Source organism: Notolepis coatsorum (genome assembly GCF_963971535.1).
Source record: "Notolepis coatsorum genome assembly, chromosome: 1".
NCBI classification, from domain to species: domain Eukaryota; kingdom Metazoa; phylum Chordata; class Actinopteri; order Aulopiformes; family Paralepididae; genus Notolepis; species Notolepis coatsorum.
The window spans coordinates 4,485,844-4,502,855 of NC_140165.1; the positions used below are offsets into that span (position 1 = coordinate 4,485,844).

A 17,012-nucleotide genomic window follows, 5' to 3' on the forward strand; every position below is an offset into this window, starting at 1 on the left:
ACTGTTACTTGATTTCATACTGTAGGACACATTTACCTCAGAACATGGCATGCAAATGTTTGTTACTAAGCCAATGTTAGCAGCTTGGTAACAGGGCCTTCCTTGCATTTTCCCTGTGTTTCTTCCATTAAACTCAATCAACCATATTGTATGCATTCTAATGCACTCACTCTCATAACACACCATTTCATAGTACAGATTACTTATATCATTCAAGGGTATTTCCCCGCATTAACATTAGCAAGACACATTTGAAAAAACTCACGAAGGGTATAGGCTGGCTCACGTTCAAGGCCTCCCTCAACGTGAAATGGCGCACGTGCAGTCTTCTTGGCTGTCGCCGAAATCTGTGGACTTAACAAAATAATAACATTGGTCAAATGCCAAATAACTGTTACTTGATTTCATACTGTAGGACACATTTACCTCAGAACATGGCATGCAAATGTTTGTTACTAAGCCAATGTTAGCAGCTTGGTAACAGGGCCTTCCTTGCATTTTCCCTGTGTTTCTTCCATTAAACTCAATCAACCATATTGTATGCATTCTAATGCACTCACTCTCATAACACACCATTTCATAGTACAGATTACTTATATCATTCAAGGGTATTTCCCCGCATTAACATTAGCAAGACACATTTGAAAAAACTCACGAAGGGTATAGGCTGGCTCACGTTCAAGGCCTCCCTCAACGTGAAATGGCGCACGTGCAGTCTTCTTGGCTGTCGCCGAAATCTGTGGACTTAACAAAATAATAACATTGGTCAAATGCCAAATAACTGTTACTTGATTTCATACTGTAGGACACATTTACCTCAGAACATGGCATGCAAATGTTTGTTACTAAGCCAATGTTAGCAGCTTGGTAACAGGGCCTTCCTTGCATTTTCCCTGTGTTTCTTCCATTAAACTCAATCAACCATATTGTATGCATTCTAATGCACTCACTCTCATAACACACCATTTCATAGTACAGATTACTTATATCATTCAAGGGTATTTCCCCGCATTAACATTAGCTAGCAAGACACATTTGAAAAAACTCACGAAGGGCTGGCTCACGTTCAAGGCCTGACTCAATGTGAAATGGCGCACGTGCGTGCACTCTTCTTGGCTGTCGCCGAAATATGTGGACTTAACAAAATAATAATGTTGGTCAAATGCCAAATAACTGTTAATTGATTTCATACTGTACACACATTTACCTCAGAACATGGCGTGCAAATGTTTGTTACTATAAGCCAATGTATCGCCCTGTGTTTTTATCGATCTTTTTTTCCAAACGATACAATTCACAATCACCCCTCCACATTGTATTTAACAACATTAACATTACCTCTTGCAAGTTGCTGGAAGCCAATAGCTACCGAATTAATTAATTAATATGTGATTAGGAGAAACTTACCTGCCGAGTTACCTCTGCCGCGACGTGAAGAAAATGGCGTGTCTTGGACGTTCTTCAAGAGAAGGAGATGGGCGGAGCTTCCCAGAGTAGTGATGACACCAGCCAATTAACTACGAAATATTTCACCAACACTGTCTGCATTTTACTCAAACTGTTGTTGTAATAACTCTGAAAGAGTCAATGTACTTTGACACTGCATATTTGACACTGCGAATTTTACTGTGTGCTAGCACACATAGCCTACTGTGTACAGACGGTTTCAAACAGTATTTTAAATTAGAAAGCAAACAAAATAAATGGACAGGAGAAAAATAAATCTCAATTTAAGATTTAAGATTGGTTTATTAAGGACAATGCAAATTAATGAACATCATTTACATGAGCGTATGCATAACATCACAGCATGATAAGGACGTAAATATGCCGGGAATAGCACAGGGCTAATCTCCACCCGTAGTCCTAAAATAAAACAAACACAAAACGGACCATACAACGTTCATTCATAAAAACTGACATCACTGACATGACCACACTAACATGACATTCAGTCAGTACAACATCACTAACATCCCTAATGAGTGCATATTTGGCTGTCTAACAGCCATTTCCTGAGTTGGCCCCTAAAGGTGGACAGGGTGGTACACTTCCCTTAAAGGGGTTATGCACTGCTATTCCTAGCACTATTTGGGCAACTTTACACACTTCCTGTGAGTCTATGTAACACATCTGTAATTTTTATTCCAAAAATAATCATTGTTTTATATTTCTAATCTTGTACTCAAAACCAGCATTTTTCAGCCTCATGAAAGCAGGCTATTATTGGCTTGGCTCCACCCAGACTTTGAGTGACAGCCACCCACCAAATAGCTCCGCCCATCTCCCCGTCAGAGATTAGGTTTCAGGTTACATACAAATATGGTATGTCATAAATATAGAGATGTAGCAGTACTGTCTATCTATATATATATAATATGTTACCATGAATTGAAATTGGGGGACCCTGATGTAAACAAGACGAAAGTCTTTCTCTGGTCTCCATCATAGCAGTACTGAGCAGTACTGTAGCAATACAAATATGGTATGTCATAAATATAGAGATGTAGCAGTACTGTCTATCTATATATATGTTACCACTATTTGTAAAAGCCACAACCACGTTACCATATTTGTAATAATGTAAATCATTGTGTCGTTGTACATATTGTGTATACACCGTTAGAAGCTAACATAGCTTAGCTTGGTAGCTATTGTGCTAACAACATATCCCGACGTCCGGCTCGCTGGCCGGCATGCACGCCCGACACAAAATGGTTCTCTCCTCTCTGTACACCCCCGTCCCCACGGGTACCCTGCCGGGGAGCCCATGGACGCGACAACGGCGGCAGCCGTAGGGTGCTCGAGCCCGCCGTAACGCTAGTGGTACACAATAGCTATGAGCTAACTAACGCTACGGCCGCCGCTGTTGTCGCGTCCACAAGCTCCCCGGCAGGACACCCGCGAGAACGGGGGCACACAAGGAGGAGAGAACCACCCCAAATCGAGCACTCATGCCGGCCGACAAGCCGGACACCGCGGTTGTTGTTAGCACAATAGTAGCCCACTGTGATGCACCGAGTGGGCCACCATTGATCAACATGCAGCGATGTGTAGCTTGCATGATGCGTGTGCAGTGCTTTGCCACACAGGTCTGAGAAGAGGACCTGCACATGATAGCAACCGGGAGCGTCGCGGAGCATTCAGCCTGCTGGCTACCTAGATCCACTTCAACCAGCCGAGCGTCGGGAGCTCCAGCAGCTTGTCGATGTGCTAATAGCCTGGAGCCAGCTACCGTTAGCTTGCAGAGGCTCCAGCACACCGACAAGCTGTGTAGCCAGCTAACGTTAGCTTGCAGAGGCTCCAGCACACCGACAAGCTGTGTAGCCAGCTACCGTTAGCTTGCAGAGGCTATTAGCACACCGACAAGCTGTGTAGCCAGCAGGCTGAATGCTCCGCGACGCTGGTTGAAGTGGACCTAGGTAGCCAGCAGGCTGAATGCTCAACGACGCTCCCGGTTGCTAACGCCGGCCCCGGCTGGTGCTAAGTAGCTAGCGATCGCTCCCGAGTCCCGAGAGCTAACGCCGGTCTGTCTGTCGAAGACCGAGGGAACCGCATCAGGCTTCAGCTGATTAGTGATCTTCTGGACAAACCTTCCACCCTGCAGGTAGCAAGAATGGAGGCGGGCATTACTAAAACCACAGAGCCAATCACATCACCGTGCGCTATAAACAGCGCCCTGTGACGTGCACCAGGTCGTCAAATCAACATGACCTGATTTACTAGAGGCAAAGAGGGGATGGGCTGTAGCTGAGGAATTCGCCAATATAGTATTTAGGCCCAAAAACACATTGATACGAACTCCTATTACTATAATACAATGCTAGAGACTGAAAAATGACATTTATAATGCATAGCACCTTTAAGGGGACCGGAAGGCTGTTCCATGTTCCACTTCCCTTTATCGATAGAAAATTTTTGCTGAAGGCGGTCTTTCTAAAATGGACCTCACATTTAAGCCATTACTTTAAGTTGCAGGCAAGAAAGACAAGTCTGTCCACTGTCTCTGGTTTTAAAACTGCCCTGTTGCAGGTCACAAGAGAGAGAGAGAGAGAGAGAGAGAGAGAGAGAGAGAGAGAGAGAGAGAGAGAGAGAGAGAGAGAGAGAGAGAGAGAGAAAAAAAAAAAGTATTATTATCGATATTATTTTTATTATCAATTATTAAAATATATCGCGATAATTATCGTTATCGTTTTATCGCCCAGCCCTATAGCCTTGCTGCTTGAAGCCAGTTACCCCCCCCCCAGTCTGCCTGTAGCTTCCCCTCTAGTTTGTCGGTCCTTGGCTTCTCTGAGATCCTTTTTTGAGCTTTTCTTTTGTGTTTTTTAGTCAATGGCAGAAAGTTGGGGCGGGTTTCCTGACTGTGGTGGGAGGACGTTCTGAGAATGGCCTGCTTCTCTTTGATGAGCTCCCTGGAGCTCGGCTTGGGAGTGGGTCTCATGTGGCCGGGGGATGCAGAGCCAAGGGCTGGTGACGGGGAGGTCGAGACCCTCTCTGCGTCGCCCCCTGTCTCCCTGTCTCCGGCTGTCTCGGAGCGATGACCGGAGTGTTGAACATCCCGTGATGAAGACGGGGAGGACGCGACCCTCTTTGCCTCAAATAGATCCGCTATCAGCTCTATCTTAAATTTTTCAAAATGTTCAGTTGCTATTGCATGCACTCATCTGTGTTTTGTTACACACATGAGTGCATGCTTACCAACTGTCCGTCTGCAACACTACTGTCACCGACATCCAGGGGTGCAGTGCTGGGCAAACGCGGTCAAACGGCGTTTGACCTTCGTCACTGAGGCCGAAGTGCGCGCATCCTATTATTATGCAAAGTCTACTCTAGGTGATAAAATGACTCGTCGCGCCACTTATCACCTAGACTTTGCATAATAATAGGATACCGACAACCAAATACAAGCCCTGTAGGTGGGGGGTTGCTTGATCTCCCGACTTCCCTGGAAGGATGAGACAAGGTGTATCATCTGTTTTGTGCGCAACAGAGGGAACATGTATGCGCGTGCACGCGCGCGCGTGCGCGGGAGCGCGCTTGCGCGGGCGTTTGGCCTTTGCCCATATTACGACTGCACCCCTGCCGACATCTTAGAAGGGAGATCCCCCTTTGAATTGGCCCTTCTTTTTTTTGTATCTACTTTTTCTCCCATTTTCTATTTTTCTCCCATCCCAATTTCATATCGTCCAATTCTACCCTCCCCTGTCTCGAACGCTGTTAAGCCATGCCTCCCACAAGCCGGCTGCAATGTGGACGAAGCCTTACATCACGTGTCCCCTCCGGTACTCGAGGAAGCAGCCGTCGCATCTTTTCACCTGCACAGCGTGATCTCTCAGCGGCGGGGGTCTGCGTGGGAGGGACACGCCGCCCCCGTCGCTTCCTGATTCTGCTGCGCAGGCGCACCAACCGACCTGTAGGAGTCGCTGTCCACAACGTCCGATCCCCACCCATCAGCTTTCCCACCCCTAACACTGCCAATTGTGTTAGTATGAACGACCAGCCAAGCTGATAGCAATGCGGAGAGCTGGGCTCAAACCCTGCATTGGTGGCGAGCGCCTTGCCCACTACACCACCTAGCCGCCCCATGAATTGGCCCTTCTAAGGTTTCTCTCCTCCACACTGCCTGTGGTGCATTTTTCCTATTGTTAGGTTTTAGTGAGTTTTTCCTTACCTTCGTGTGGGGTATGTCTGGGAGTGTTTGCATTTATTCATTTATTTTGCATTTATTTTAAATTTGTTGGACCTTATGGTGTTCTTGTTTTGTTCTTGACTTATTGTTATGTTTCTTCTTGACTTGTTTGAAGAAGACGTGTCCGGCCCATGGGGACATTAACGTGTGTTGTTGGGCCTTACAAATCAATTTGATTTGAAATTTTATTATGACACCTAAGCCTAGCTAATATGAAAAATAGACTATTTGATGCTGTTATTACTATTAGATGTGGATACACTATTAGACTATTAGATGTGGATACAATATTTGATGCTGTGCTGAGAGACAGTTTAGCTGTGTTTTTGTTTACATAACTAGCATTCTAGTTTTCTTCAGCTACTGTATGCCATCTAGGACCTAGTGTGTGTGGGGGGGGGGGGGGGGGAGGAAGAGGTGAGGGTAACACAAGCATTGGTTCTGAAAGCTAACATACTTTAAACATCACTATGAACTAGCAGAGCTACATAAACGAGACCCCATCCTGTTTCCTACGTTGAGTGGTAGTTCTTTTGATTCTCGGGCATTTATTATTCCAAATGAGTTTGGATATCATAGTTTGAGTCTTACGCCAGTGGTCTATTTATTGGAGGAGGTCTGTGACACTGTATCTGAACCACAACTCACTTAACACTAAGTCATCAGGATCAGTCTGTATTTGTTGGGCTCCTAACGTTCCAATGAAGTGTCCCCAAACCGTTTGTGTTTTGGAATGCGGACGGCGGGTTGAGGAGAGAGTTTGGGGCGCGAACATGAACAGAGCTCGGAGGTTGTAGGGGGATCTGATGAGAATGAAGGCGCTAACAGAACAAACAGTATACACACACACACATATACACACACATAAACACACACACATAAACACACACACATATACAGTATACACACACACACACACACACACACACACGCACACACACACACATATATATATACATACACACACACATAATATATATACACACACACAAACACACACACACACACACACACACACACACACATATATATATACATACACACACATAATATATATACACACACACAAACACACACACACACATATATAAACACACACAAACACACACAGCATGGCCCCTGAGGAGATGGAGAGAATATGTGAAAGAACGAGTGACGCACAATAAACTGATCTCAGAGGAGAAGAAAGAGAAGAGAGAGAGAGAGAGAGAGAGAGAGAGAGAGAGAGAGAGAGAGAGAGAGAGAAGAGAGAGAAGAGCACAGCCTAGCCATCGAGAATGGCTGCTATAGGCAGACTTCCCAAGAGAAGACAGACTGTGCACCCACTGCACACAAGAAGAGGTGGAAACCGAGCTCCACTTCTTAACAACCTGCCCACTATACCAACACATCAGAGACATATACGAAGTTCCCACAAATTGCAAACACCCAAAGAGACTTTGAAAACATGGCAAATAACTCAAAACTCCCATACCTACTGGGAGAAATACAACAATGTGCAAACTAGGGGTGGGACGATACATCGATCCAGATCGATACATCGATGTAATTATCAACGATCGAATCGGATCGATGCAATGTAATAAGATCGATTCATATCGATACTCTTATTTTGAAAATCCTGTGGCGAGTCTCATATCCGCCCAAGAACAACAGCAGTAGCTCCGTGTGTGTAGACGTTGAAAGACCAGATGAGGTCAGAGGAGTTTGATGTTTAAATGTTATTTAAACATAAGCAATATAATACATAATAAATGTAGGCCTATACATAATCATGCAACATCAACAAATTGTTTTAGGAACGGTTTGGGAGAGGGAGGTAGGGAGGGGTTTTAGGTTGTGAGTTTTGAGTTCCAAAAAATGGAGCTTAAAGTTTAAAGCTCAATATATCAAAACGTGGCACTTTACAGTGAACAGGAGGTCTATTTGTATTAAAAACAATAGATTGATTTTCCTTTAAATGTCTGGAAGAGCTCAAAAATACAAATGTCAAATGATATTTTCGTTTTTTTTTTGTTGATCTAAATGTTACTGATTGTGTTAAATGGGCATATGATATCATCTCATATCGATTGCAGGCACCTGAATCTAATCTAATCGTATTGTATCGTGAGAGACTTTGTGATATCGGCAAATATCGTATCGTTGTCCAAAGAATCGATATCGTATCGTATCATGATGAAACTGGTGATTCCCACCCCTAGTGCAAACACAGCAGCACGATTTGTGAGCTGCTGTGACAAGAAAAGGACATCCAACGGAATACAATCATACAATTTCATCACCTCAAAAGCCCTGTTTTTAAAAAAACAACAGGGCTTTTTAGGTGATGAATTCACTGTGCCCAGGTTCGGCAAAAAATTGTTCAGAGTATATTATCTGCTTAGATTTTTTTTTTTTTTAATTCTTTATTTATTTCTCCACGTGGTAAATACACAGGTCACAACATGTTTACAGGAACGTTTTGGAGTTGTATTTGGAGTGTATTTCGTGACTGCTGGGAACTAGGCTACACTGGCACACCTACTTCCAGTGAATGATGCTAAGCTAGGCTATGTATCTGCTTGTCTAACTCCAGGGTAGATGGCAAATAAGCTAATTTCCCAAAAAGTTGGCGTGTTCCTTTAAGTATTTTGTACCTCATTGTAGGGGTGGACGGTATAAACGGTATACGGTATAAACGGTATGAATTTGCTCTACGGTATGGATTTTGCCTATACCGTGTAACCGGTAGTGCAGCTCTAAAATAGCAATGACGTCATGTAACCACAGCGCGACTATTTCACTCGCATTTGCCCCTAAAAATAGATAGAATTAGTCATAGATAATAGATATGTGCGAACTGGAAAAAGTTATTTAGGAGGCTTCGCGCAGTGGGCGTGCCAGCCCCTCCCGCACGCATGTAAACACGGGTCTACTAGTAGTCTAGTGGGACGGGAGTCGGGACGTCTCCCTGAGCTAACGTTAGCTTAGCTACCGTTACAAAATGACCCAGTCAACTATTCACTTTTAGTTTAATACATGATGAGGCATTGTCTAACCGAACGGTATCTAGTCGGCCAGCTACCGATAGCTCCTGACATCAACAAACGCTCCATCAAGTCTAGTAGAGAGTAGACGTGTATGATAGCTCCATTAGCCGTTAGCTCACGTTAACACAAGTTAGTTCACCGTTCAAAACGAAATGTCCCATTGAACTAAATAATTCACTGAGGCGTTGTATTAACGTTATATATCCGGCTAGCAGTAGCTACAGATAGCTCCTGATATCAATGTCTTATAACACTGATTCGATGCGTATTCGAGCGCCCAGCTGCAGCGCCGGTGAATCCTGGCCGTAGCTCGAGGCTACTCGAGTATAGGTCCAGCTGCAGCTCCGGAGAATCCTGGCCGTAGCTAGAGGCTACTAATGTACACACAGACAGTGGAGCTTGTTGCGTGGTGGCGATGTCTCGCAGATAATACAAGTACAAGTCTAATTATATAATATATATATTTTATATAAAAAAAAAAATTATATAAATTAAAAAAAAAAATTTAATCAAAAACGATGATACCGTGATATATACCGTTACCGTCTATGCTTCAAATTATACCGTGATATAAATTTTAGACCATACCGTCCACCCCTACCTCATTGTCTGCATTTGTACCTCATTGTCTACATTTTTACTCACTGTACTTAGATTGTACTTAGCTTGTATATTGTATAGTATATTGTATAGTGTTATTCCTCTTTTACTACTTTTTTACTGTATGAAGCACATTCTCAGGGGCTCATACAGAACCAATCATTTCACTGTAAAGTACATGTACGTTATATGTGACAAATAAACACAAATTTGAACTTGAGAGAAGAGAGAGAGAGAGAGAGAGAGGAGAGAGAGAGAGAGAGAGAGAGAGAGAGAGAGAGAGAGAGGGACGAGAGAGAGAGAGAGAGAGAGAGAGAGAGAGAGAGAGAGATGAAGTGTTAGTTGCTAGTAGCTTCATTACGTCTTAATTCATTATAGTTCTGGAAGATCTCTGGAACTACGGAACGTCAGACAATAAAATGAAAACGGCTTTCTGATCTGAGGTTATTTAGCTGGGACATCCCCTATTGTACCTTACTGTAGACAGTACAGTTAACTAAAGATAGAACAGGGGTTGTAAATAATTGATACTTCTCTGTGAGGCCCTAAAGTGTGAGGGTCACAGGACTGATATAAACCACGTTCACATTCATCAAAACTTTACAACATTTCTGTTTCTGTTTTAAAGGCAGCAGCAACTTAACTCACTCATGAAAGTTGCCTTGTGTGTGTTGGATCCAGAAGTTGTTGACATTCCTAATTCTCCTTTTCTCCTCCTCTCCTGTCTCTCCTCCCCTCCCCTCCTATCTCCTTCTCTCCTCTCCTCTATCCTCTCCTCTCTCTGCTCTCCTCTCTCATCTCCTTTCTCCTCTCCTCTCCTCTTCCTCTCATCTCTCCTCTCCTCTCCTCTTCCTCTCATCTCTCCTCTTCTCTCCTCTATCCTCTCCTCTCCTCTCTCTGCTCTCCTCTCTCATCTCCTTCTCTCCTCTCCTCTTCCTCTCATCTCTCCTCTCCCCTCCTCTCCTCTTCATTTCCTTTCCTTTCCTCTCCACTCCACCTCTCTCCTCTCGTTTCCCTCTCCTCTCATCGTCCTCTCTTCTCCTCTCCTCTCCACCTCTCTCATCTCCTCTTCCTCTCCTCTCCTCTCTCCTCTGCTCTTCCTTACCTCTCTCCTCTCTCCTCTCCTCTCCTCTCCACCTCTATCCTCTCTTCACCTCTCCTCTCTCCTCTCCTCTCCTCTCCACCTCTCTCCTCTCCTCTCGTCTCCTCCTCTCCTCTCTCATTTCCTCTTCCTCCCCTCTCTCATCTCCCCTCCTATCTGCTCCTCTCCACCTCTCTCCTCTCCTCTCCACCTCTCTCATCTCCTCTTCCTCTCCTCTCCACCTCTCTCCTCCTCTCCTCTCCACCTCTCTCATCTCTTCTCCTCTTCCTCTCCACCTCTCTCCTCCTCTCCTCTCCACCTCTCTCATCTCCTCTTCCTCTCCTCTCCACCTCTCTCCTCCTCTACTCTCCACCTCTCTCCTCCTCTCCTCTCGTCTTCCTCTCCACCTCTCTCCTCCTCTCCTCTCCACCTCTCTCCCCCTCTCCTCTCTTCTTCCTCTCCACCTCTCTCCTCCTCTCCTCTCCACCTCTTTCATCTCCTCTTCCTTTCCTCTCCACCTCTCTCATGTCCTCTCCTCTCCACCTCCCTCATCTCCTCTTCCTCTCCTCTCCACCTCTCTCCTCCTCTCCTCTCCACCTCTCTCCTCCTCTCCTCTCCACCTCTCTCATGTCCTCTTCCTCTCCTCTCCTCTTCCTCTCCTCTCCTCTCCACCTCTCTCCTCTCCTCTCCACCTCTCTCCTCTCCGCTCCTCTCCACCTCTCTCCTCTCCTCTTCCCCTCCTCTCCACCTCTCTCATCTCCTCTTCCTCTCCTCTCCACCTCTCTCCTCCTCTCCACCTCTCTCATATCCTCTTCCTCTCCTCTCCTCTCCACCTCTCTCCTCTCCTCTCCTCTCCCCTCTCCTCTCTTCCTCTCTCCTCTCCACCTCTCTCCTCTCCCCCTCTTCCTCTCCTCTCCTCTCCACCTCTCTCCTCTCCTCTCCACCTCTCTCCTCTCCTCTCCTCTCCACCTCTCTCATATCCTCTTCCTCTCCTCTCTCCTCTCCTCCTCTCTCCTCCCCTCTCCTCGTCCTCTCTCCTCTCCACCTCTCTCCTCTCCTCTCCTCTCCTCCCCTCTCCTCTCCTCTCTCCTCTCCTCCTCTCTCCTCCCCTCTCCTCTCCTCTCTCCTCCTCTCTCCTCTCCACCTCTCTCCTCCCCTCTCCTCTCCTCTCCTCTCCTCTCCTCTCCTCTCCTCTCCTCTCCTCTCCTCCCCTCTCCTCTCTCCTCTCCTCCTCTCTCCTCTCCTCTCCTCCTCTCTCCTCCCCTCTCCTATCCTCTCCTCTCCTCCCCTCTCCTCTCCTCTCTCCTCTCCTCCTCTCTCCTCTTCTCTCCTCCTGCAGGTAATCTATGCTCTAAACACCAAGAATGATGAACATGAAGAGGAGATTGAGTCTCTGAAGGAAGCCCATGATGATGAGGTGATCATTATGTTATGTTATTATCCTATAGGAATAATGTTATTGTGTTATTATTCTATAGGAATAATGTTATTGTGTTATTATTCTTATAGGAGTAATATGACCATGTTATTATTTCATAGGAATAGTGATATATGCCACGCTAGATCTCAGGTCAGATTGATAACCCCATAACTCATTGGTCCGCTCATCTTGACATCAAGCAGCGTCCTGCGATGTTTTTGACATTCAGAATCCAGTGGGTCTCAAAATGTGTGGTTGTTATCAAATTACAACTGACCGGCAAAAATTGCGAATGCACGTCTCGACCCCCCCGGCACTGACTAGGTCAAGTGATAGAAGTTGCGAGATCTCTACTTTGTTTTATCACCGGGAAGTTTTTATCTGACAAGTCTGACCCTGTCATTAATCAGATGATTTCCACTTCCCTAATCCGTCACACTGCAGCTGGGGAGAGTTACTCGACGAAGCCTCAATGAGTGTGCTGTTGTTTTAAATTTCTTATAAAACGCTTACTGTCTAGAGTCATTATTCTATATCATTTGAATAAGACTAGATTATCTACTTCTTATTTACGTCTCTGTAGTGAGAAGAAAGACATCTGTAATCATTACCGCTAAAATCTTTACATCATAAATAATGTGTCGACGGAGCAGCGTTCCTGCCGACTTTCCTTTATCATGCAGAATGGGTTCTTAAAAGTGCAACATATTTAAAGCTTACCAGGATGTTTAGAAGAAGTAACACAATGTATTTTCCAAAAAAATACAAGGGTTACATAAGAATGCAAAAATTACCAAAGAATCGCTTACAGCAGTAAACATGTCAAAATCCAAAAATCAAAATCAAAATCTGAACAAGAGCTGGCGAGCTGACCTTTTTAAGAGCCAATCCGTCGTGTCATTCTCATCAGTACATATGATCCAATCAGTGTACTGTACGTGTACAGTAAGTATCATCCCTCCTTTCGTTACATATCAAATCAAGTAAAAAAATCGTTTACTGTATATTTTCTTTTTAAGCAGAGAATTATGAAACATATAATCAATACAGCATTATATATATATACCTTTATACCTGGGTAGCATATGTGTTTCCATAATTATACTTGTGAAAAGTAGTTTTATAAGGCTATAATGCCTGTCTGAGTGGCCACTCTCTCTCTCCATGACCTTGCATTCCCGCCTGTGTGTGAGTATTGAGATGGAAGAACTTATACTTAATCATTGGTTATAGGAGAGAGGGGGAAGCACACATTTATTACATACACAAATAGTAGAACAGGAATATATCGTTTATAATCACTGTCTTCCAACTCAGAGTTAGAAACCAGGGCTATGCTTTGATTACATTTTCATTAAAATTTCTTTTAATGGTAAGGCTTGCTGCCTTGGTAACCTGCCCCCTTCTTTCTTGGCCTTGTGGGGGGATTTTCGTACTCAGACCAATATCTCGTCGTGGGGGGGGGGGGGGAAGAACATGTCTCTGGTAAACGTGAGGTCACTGGCAAACGTAAAGTCACTGGTGGGCGAGAGGTCATCAATCGTGGGTCCTGCTGGCTGTGACCTTTTACAAATAGGTATATAGGCAGCGAGTATAGGCTTGCTCAATGAGGTGGACAGCGTGTGGTGCTGAAATGGAAAACATGCATTGCATGAAATAAAAACACCTGTTTTATTTCGAAATATTGGAAACGGAGATAACATCGACTCTATCTCCGTTTCCAATATTTCGATAATAAAACTGGCAGTGTTACACACTTCATTTAGAAAGCCATTCACTTTTTGCGAGTGTGAAAAAGCGAGTGGTCAGAGTAAAATGCAGATCAGCGTCACATTAGATGCAGGTCGATGTCAACGCCGATCAGCGTGTTGTGTGACACCAGCGGCGCGGAACGTCCGCGCATTAGAAAATTGGACCTTCGCACTTGGAGTCCGCTTTGGGTCGCTTTGGTCCGCTTTGGGTCCGCTTTGGGTCCGCTTTGGGTCCGCTTTGGGTCTGCTTTGGGTCTGCTTTGGGTCCGCTTTGGGTCCGCTTTGGGTCGCTTTGAGTCCGCGCGAGGCCTCTCCGTGTACGGTCCGCTCGACTATGGGAGCACCTTTTACACACAACTGTGTAAAAGTAAAGCCATAACATTCCAGGGTTTATTCCACCGCTACCGTCTGGAGGAAGGCCGAGGAGCATGGAAGCAAGAAGAACCACCAGGTTCAGAAACAGCTTTTCCCCCCAAATACTGTTCGTCTCCTGAACTGTCTTAACCCTTTCACTGCCACACTACAGATGGTTAACCCTTTACTATCACACTACCCCGTCGGTAGTGTGATAGTAAAGGGGTAACCTTCTGTAGTGTGGCGTGGCAGTGAAAGGGTTAACCGGCCTGTTGCGTGGCAGTGAAAAGGGTTAACCGTTGGTAGTGCTGCAGTGAAAGGCTTACATAAGCAATGCGCACTTATAGCAGTTATAGTCGCTTTGATGTTTTTTTACATAAGTCCGCCACTCCTCCTATATTATGCTTGTTTTTTTTCTCTAAACTACTGGTTATGTTTATGTGCTGTTTTTATTTATTTATTTTCTTTTAATGACTGTTTTATATGCATTGCACTGTGGCCCCTGGCAGGGGGGGGTGGGGGGGGGGCTATATTTTGTTCTGCTTTTTTATGCGAAGCTGTGAAGAGAGGATGAGGAGGATGAACCTGAACACGAGAGGAAGACGTCCAACAAGACTCTTCCGACGAAGTGTTAACCCTTTCACAACCACACTACCGTCTGTAGTGTGGTAGTGAAAGAGGGTTAACCGTCTGTAGTGTGGTAGTGAAAGAGGGTTAACCGTCTGTAGTGTGGTAGTGAAAGGGTTAACCGTCTGTAGTGTGGTAGTGAAAGAGGGTTAACCGTCTGTAGTGTGGTAGTGAAAGGTTAACCTTCTGTAGTGTGGTAGTGAAAGAGGGTTAACCGTCTGTAGTGTGGTAGTGAAATGGTTAACCGTCTGTAGTGTGGTAGTGAAAGTGTTAACCTTCTGTAGTGTGGTAGTGAAAGGGTTAACCTTCTGTAGTGTGGTAGTGAAAGGTTAACCTTCTGTAGTGTGGTAGTGAAAAGTTAACCTTCTGTAGTGTGGTAGTGAAAGGTTAACCGTCTGTAGTGTGGTAGTGAAAGGTTAACCGTCTGTAGTGTGGTAGTGAAAGGGTTAACCGTCTGTAGTGTGGTAGTGAAAGGTTTAACCTTCTGTAGTGTGGTAGTGAAAGGGTTAACCTTCTGTAGTGTGGTAGTGAAAGGTTAACCTTCTGTAGTGTGGTAGTGAAAGGTTAACCTTAATATCAAGAGATTATTATTCTTATAGGATTTATCGACGGCAGAACTGTAATAGCAATAATAATAATAATAATACTAATAATAATAACAACAATATTAAAATGAGTCTTTTGTCTTGTCTAGGTCCAGCACATTGTCACGGAGACCAGAGACAAGATCATGCAATACAAAAGCAAGATGTCCGACGAGGCCGACCTGCGAAGAAGACTGGCGAGTCTGGAAGAGTCTGTAGAACTACATGAACACATGAAGAGACAGGTAATATAATATAATAATATAATATTAGAGCCTGTAGAGCTACATGAACACATGAAGAGACAGGTAATATAATATAATAATATAATATTAGAGCCTGTAGAGTTACATGAACACATGAAGAGACAGGTAATATAATATAATAATATAATATTAGAGCCTGTAGAGCTACATGAACACATGAAGAGACAGGTAATATAATATAATAATAATATTAGAGCCTGTAGAGCTACATGAACACATGAAGAGACAGGTAATATAAATAATAATATAATATTAGAGCCTGTAGAGCTACATGAACACATGAAGAGACAGGTAATATAATATAATAATATAATATTAGAGTCTGTAGAGCTACATGAACACATGAAGAGACAGGTAATATAATATTATAATATAATATTAGAGCCTGTAGAGCTACATGAACACATGAAGAGACAGGTAATATAATATAATAATATAATATTAGAGCCTGTAGAGCTACATGAACACATGAAGAGGACAGGTAATATATATAATAATATAATATTAGAGTCTGTAGAGCTACATGAACACATGAAGAGACAGGTAATATAATATAATAATATAATATTAGAGCTGTAGAGCTACATGAACACATGAAGAGACAGGTAAAATAAGAATAGTCAGCTTTATTGTCACTTCTCGTAATGTGCAAGACATACAGAGAAATTAAATTGCGTTTCCCCTTCCCACAGTGTATATAGAACAGATCTAATATAAACATAAAGTAACATATAGGACACTATAACATAAAGTAACATAGGCACACGATGTACATACAATATACAGGACTATATACAATATAAACAGTGGCTATACAATTTATGTACAGTATGAGCGATTTAGCAGCAGTGGTACATAGTAAGTATAAATAATAAATAATGGCAGTAAAATACAATAATGGCAGTAAAGTGGCAGTGAGATGATGGATATGGCAGTAAAACTAATATAATGTAAATATAATAATAATAATAATAATAATAATAATAATAATAATAATAATAATAATAATAATAATAATAATAATAATAATAATAATAATAAATAATAATAATAATAAATAAAATAATAATAAAATAATAATAATAATAATAATAATAATAATAATAATAATAATAATAATAATATAATAATAATATACTGTTATATAATATTTTTTTCCAGGCACTGGCAGAGTTTGAGATGTATCGTCAGAGGATGGATTGACTCACAGCTCTGCACTGAAGCACAACACACACAGAGAGTAGTGTCTATGTCCAGAGAGGTAACACACACAACACACACACACACACACACACACACGCACGCACACACACACACACACACACACACACACACACACACACACACACACACACACACACACACACACACACAACACACACCTAAACATACACACACACACACACACACACACTCATCACACATCATTCTCGAACGCAGTTACGAAAAGTCAAGAATAAATGTCTTCTTAACACTTTGAGTTGCCGCGCTGTTTTCAGGCCCCATCTATACAATGCCATGCTTTAAAAGATAGGAGTCTGTCACCTTGTTTGTAGAGCTATAACTATCTTCTATATTATAGCTATGGATACAATACTATGGTCATTT

General features: G+C 43.4%; 1 protein-coding gene across 1 annotated transcript in view; it reads left to right on the forward strand.

Annotated features, from left to right (window-relative positions):
- Positions 1-17,012, forward strand: part of LOC311241354 (protein FAM184A-like) — a gene marked incomplete at its 3' end in the record, with an annotated part of 89,310 nt that overhangs the window by 19,767 nt on the left and 52,531 nt on the right. The window contains 4 exon segments of the mRNA XM_084330141.1: positions 11,742-11,819; positions 15,249-15,383; positions 16,566-16,604; positions 16,606-16,665. Of these exon segments, the coding sequence (XP_084186267.1) occupies positions 11,742-11,819; positions 15,249-15,383; positions 16,566-16,604; positions 16,606-16,665 (312 nt within the window).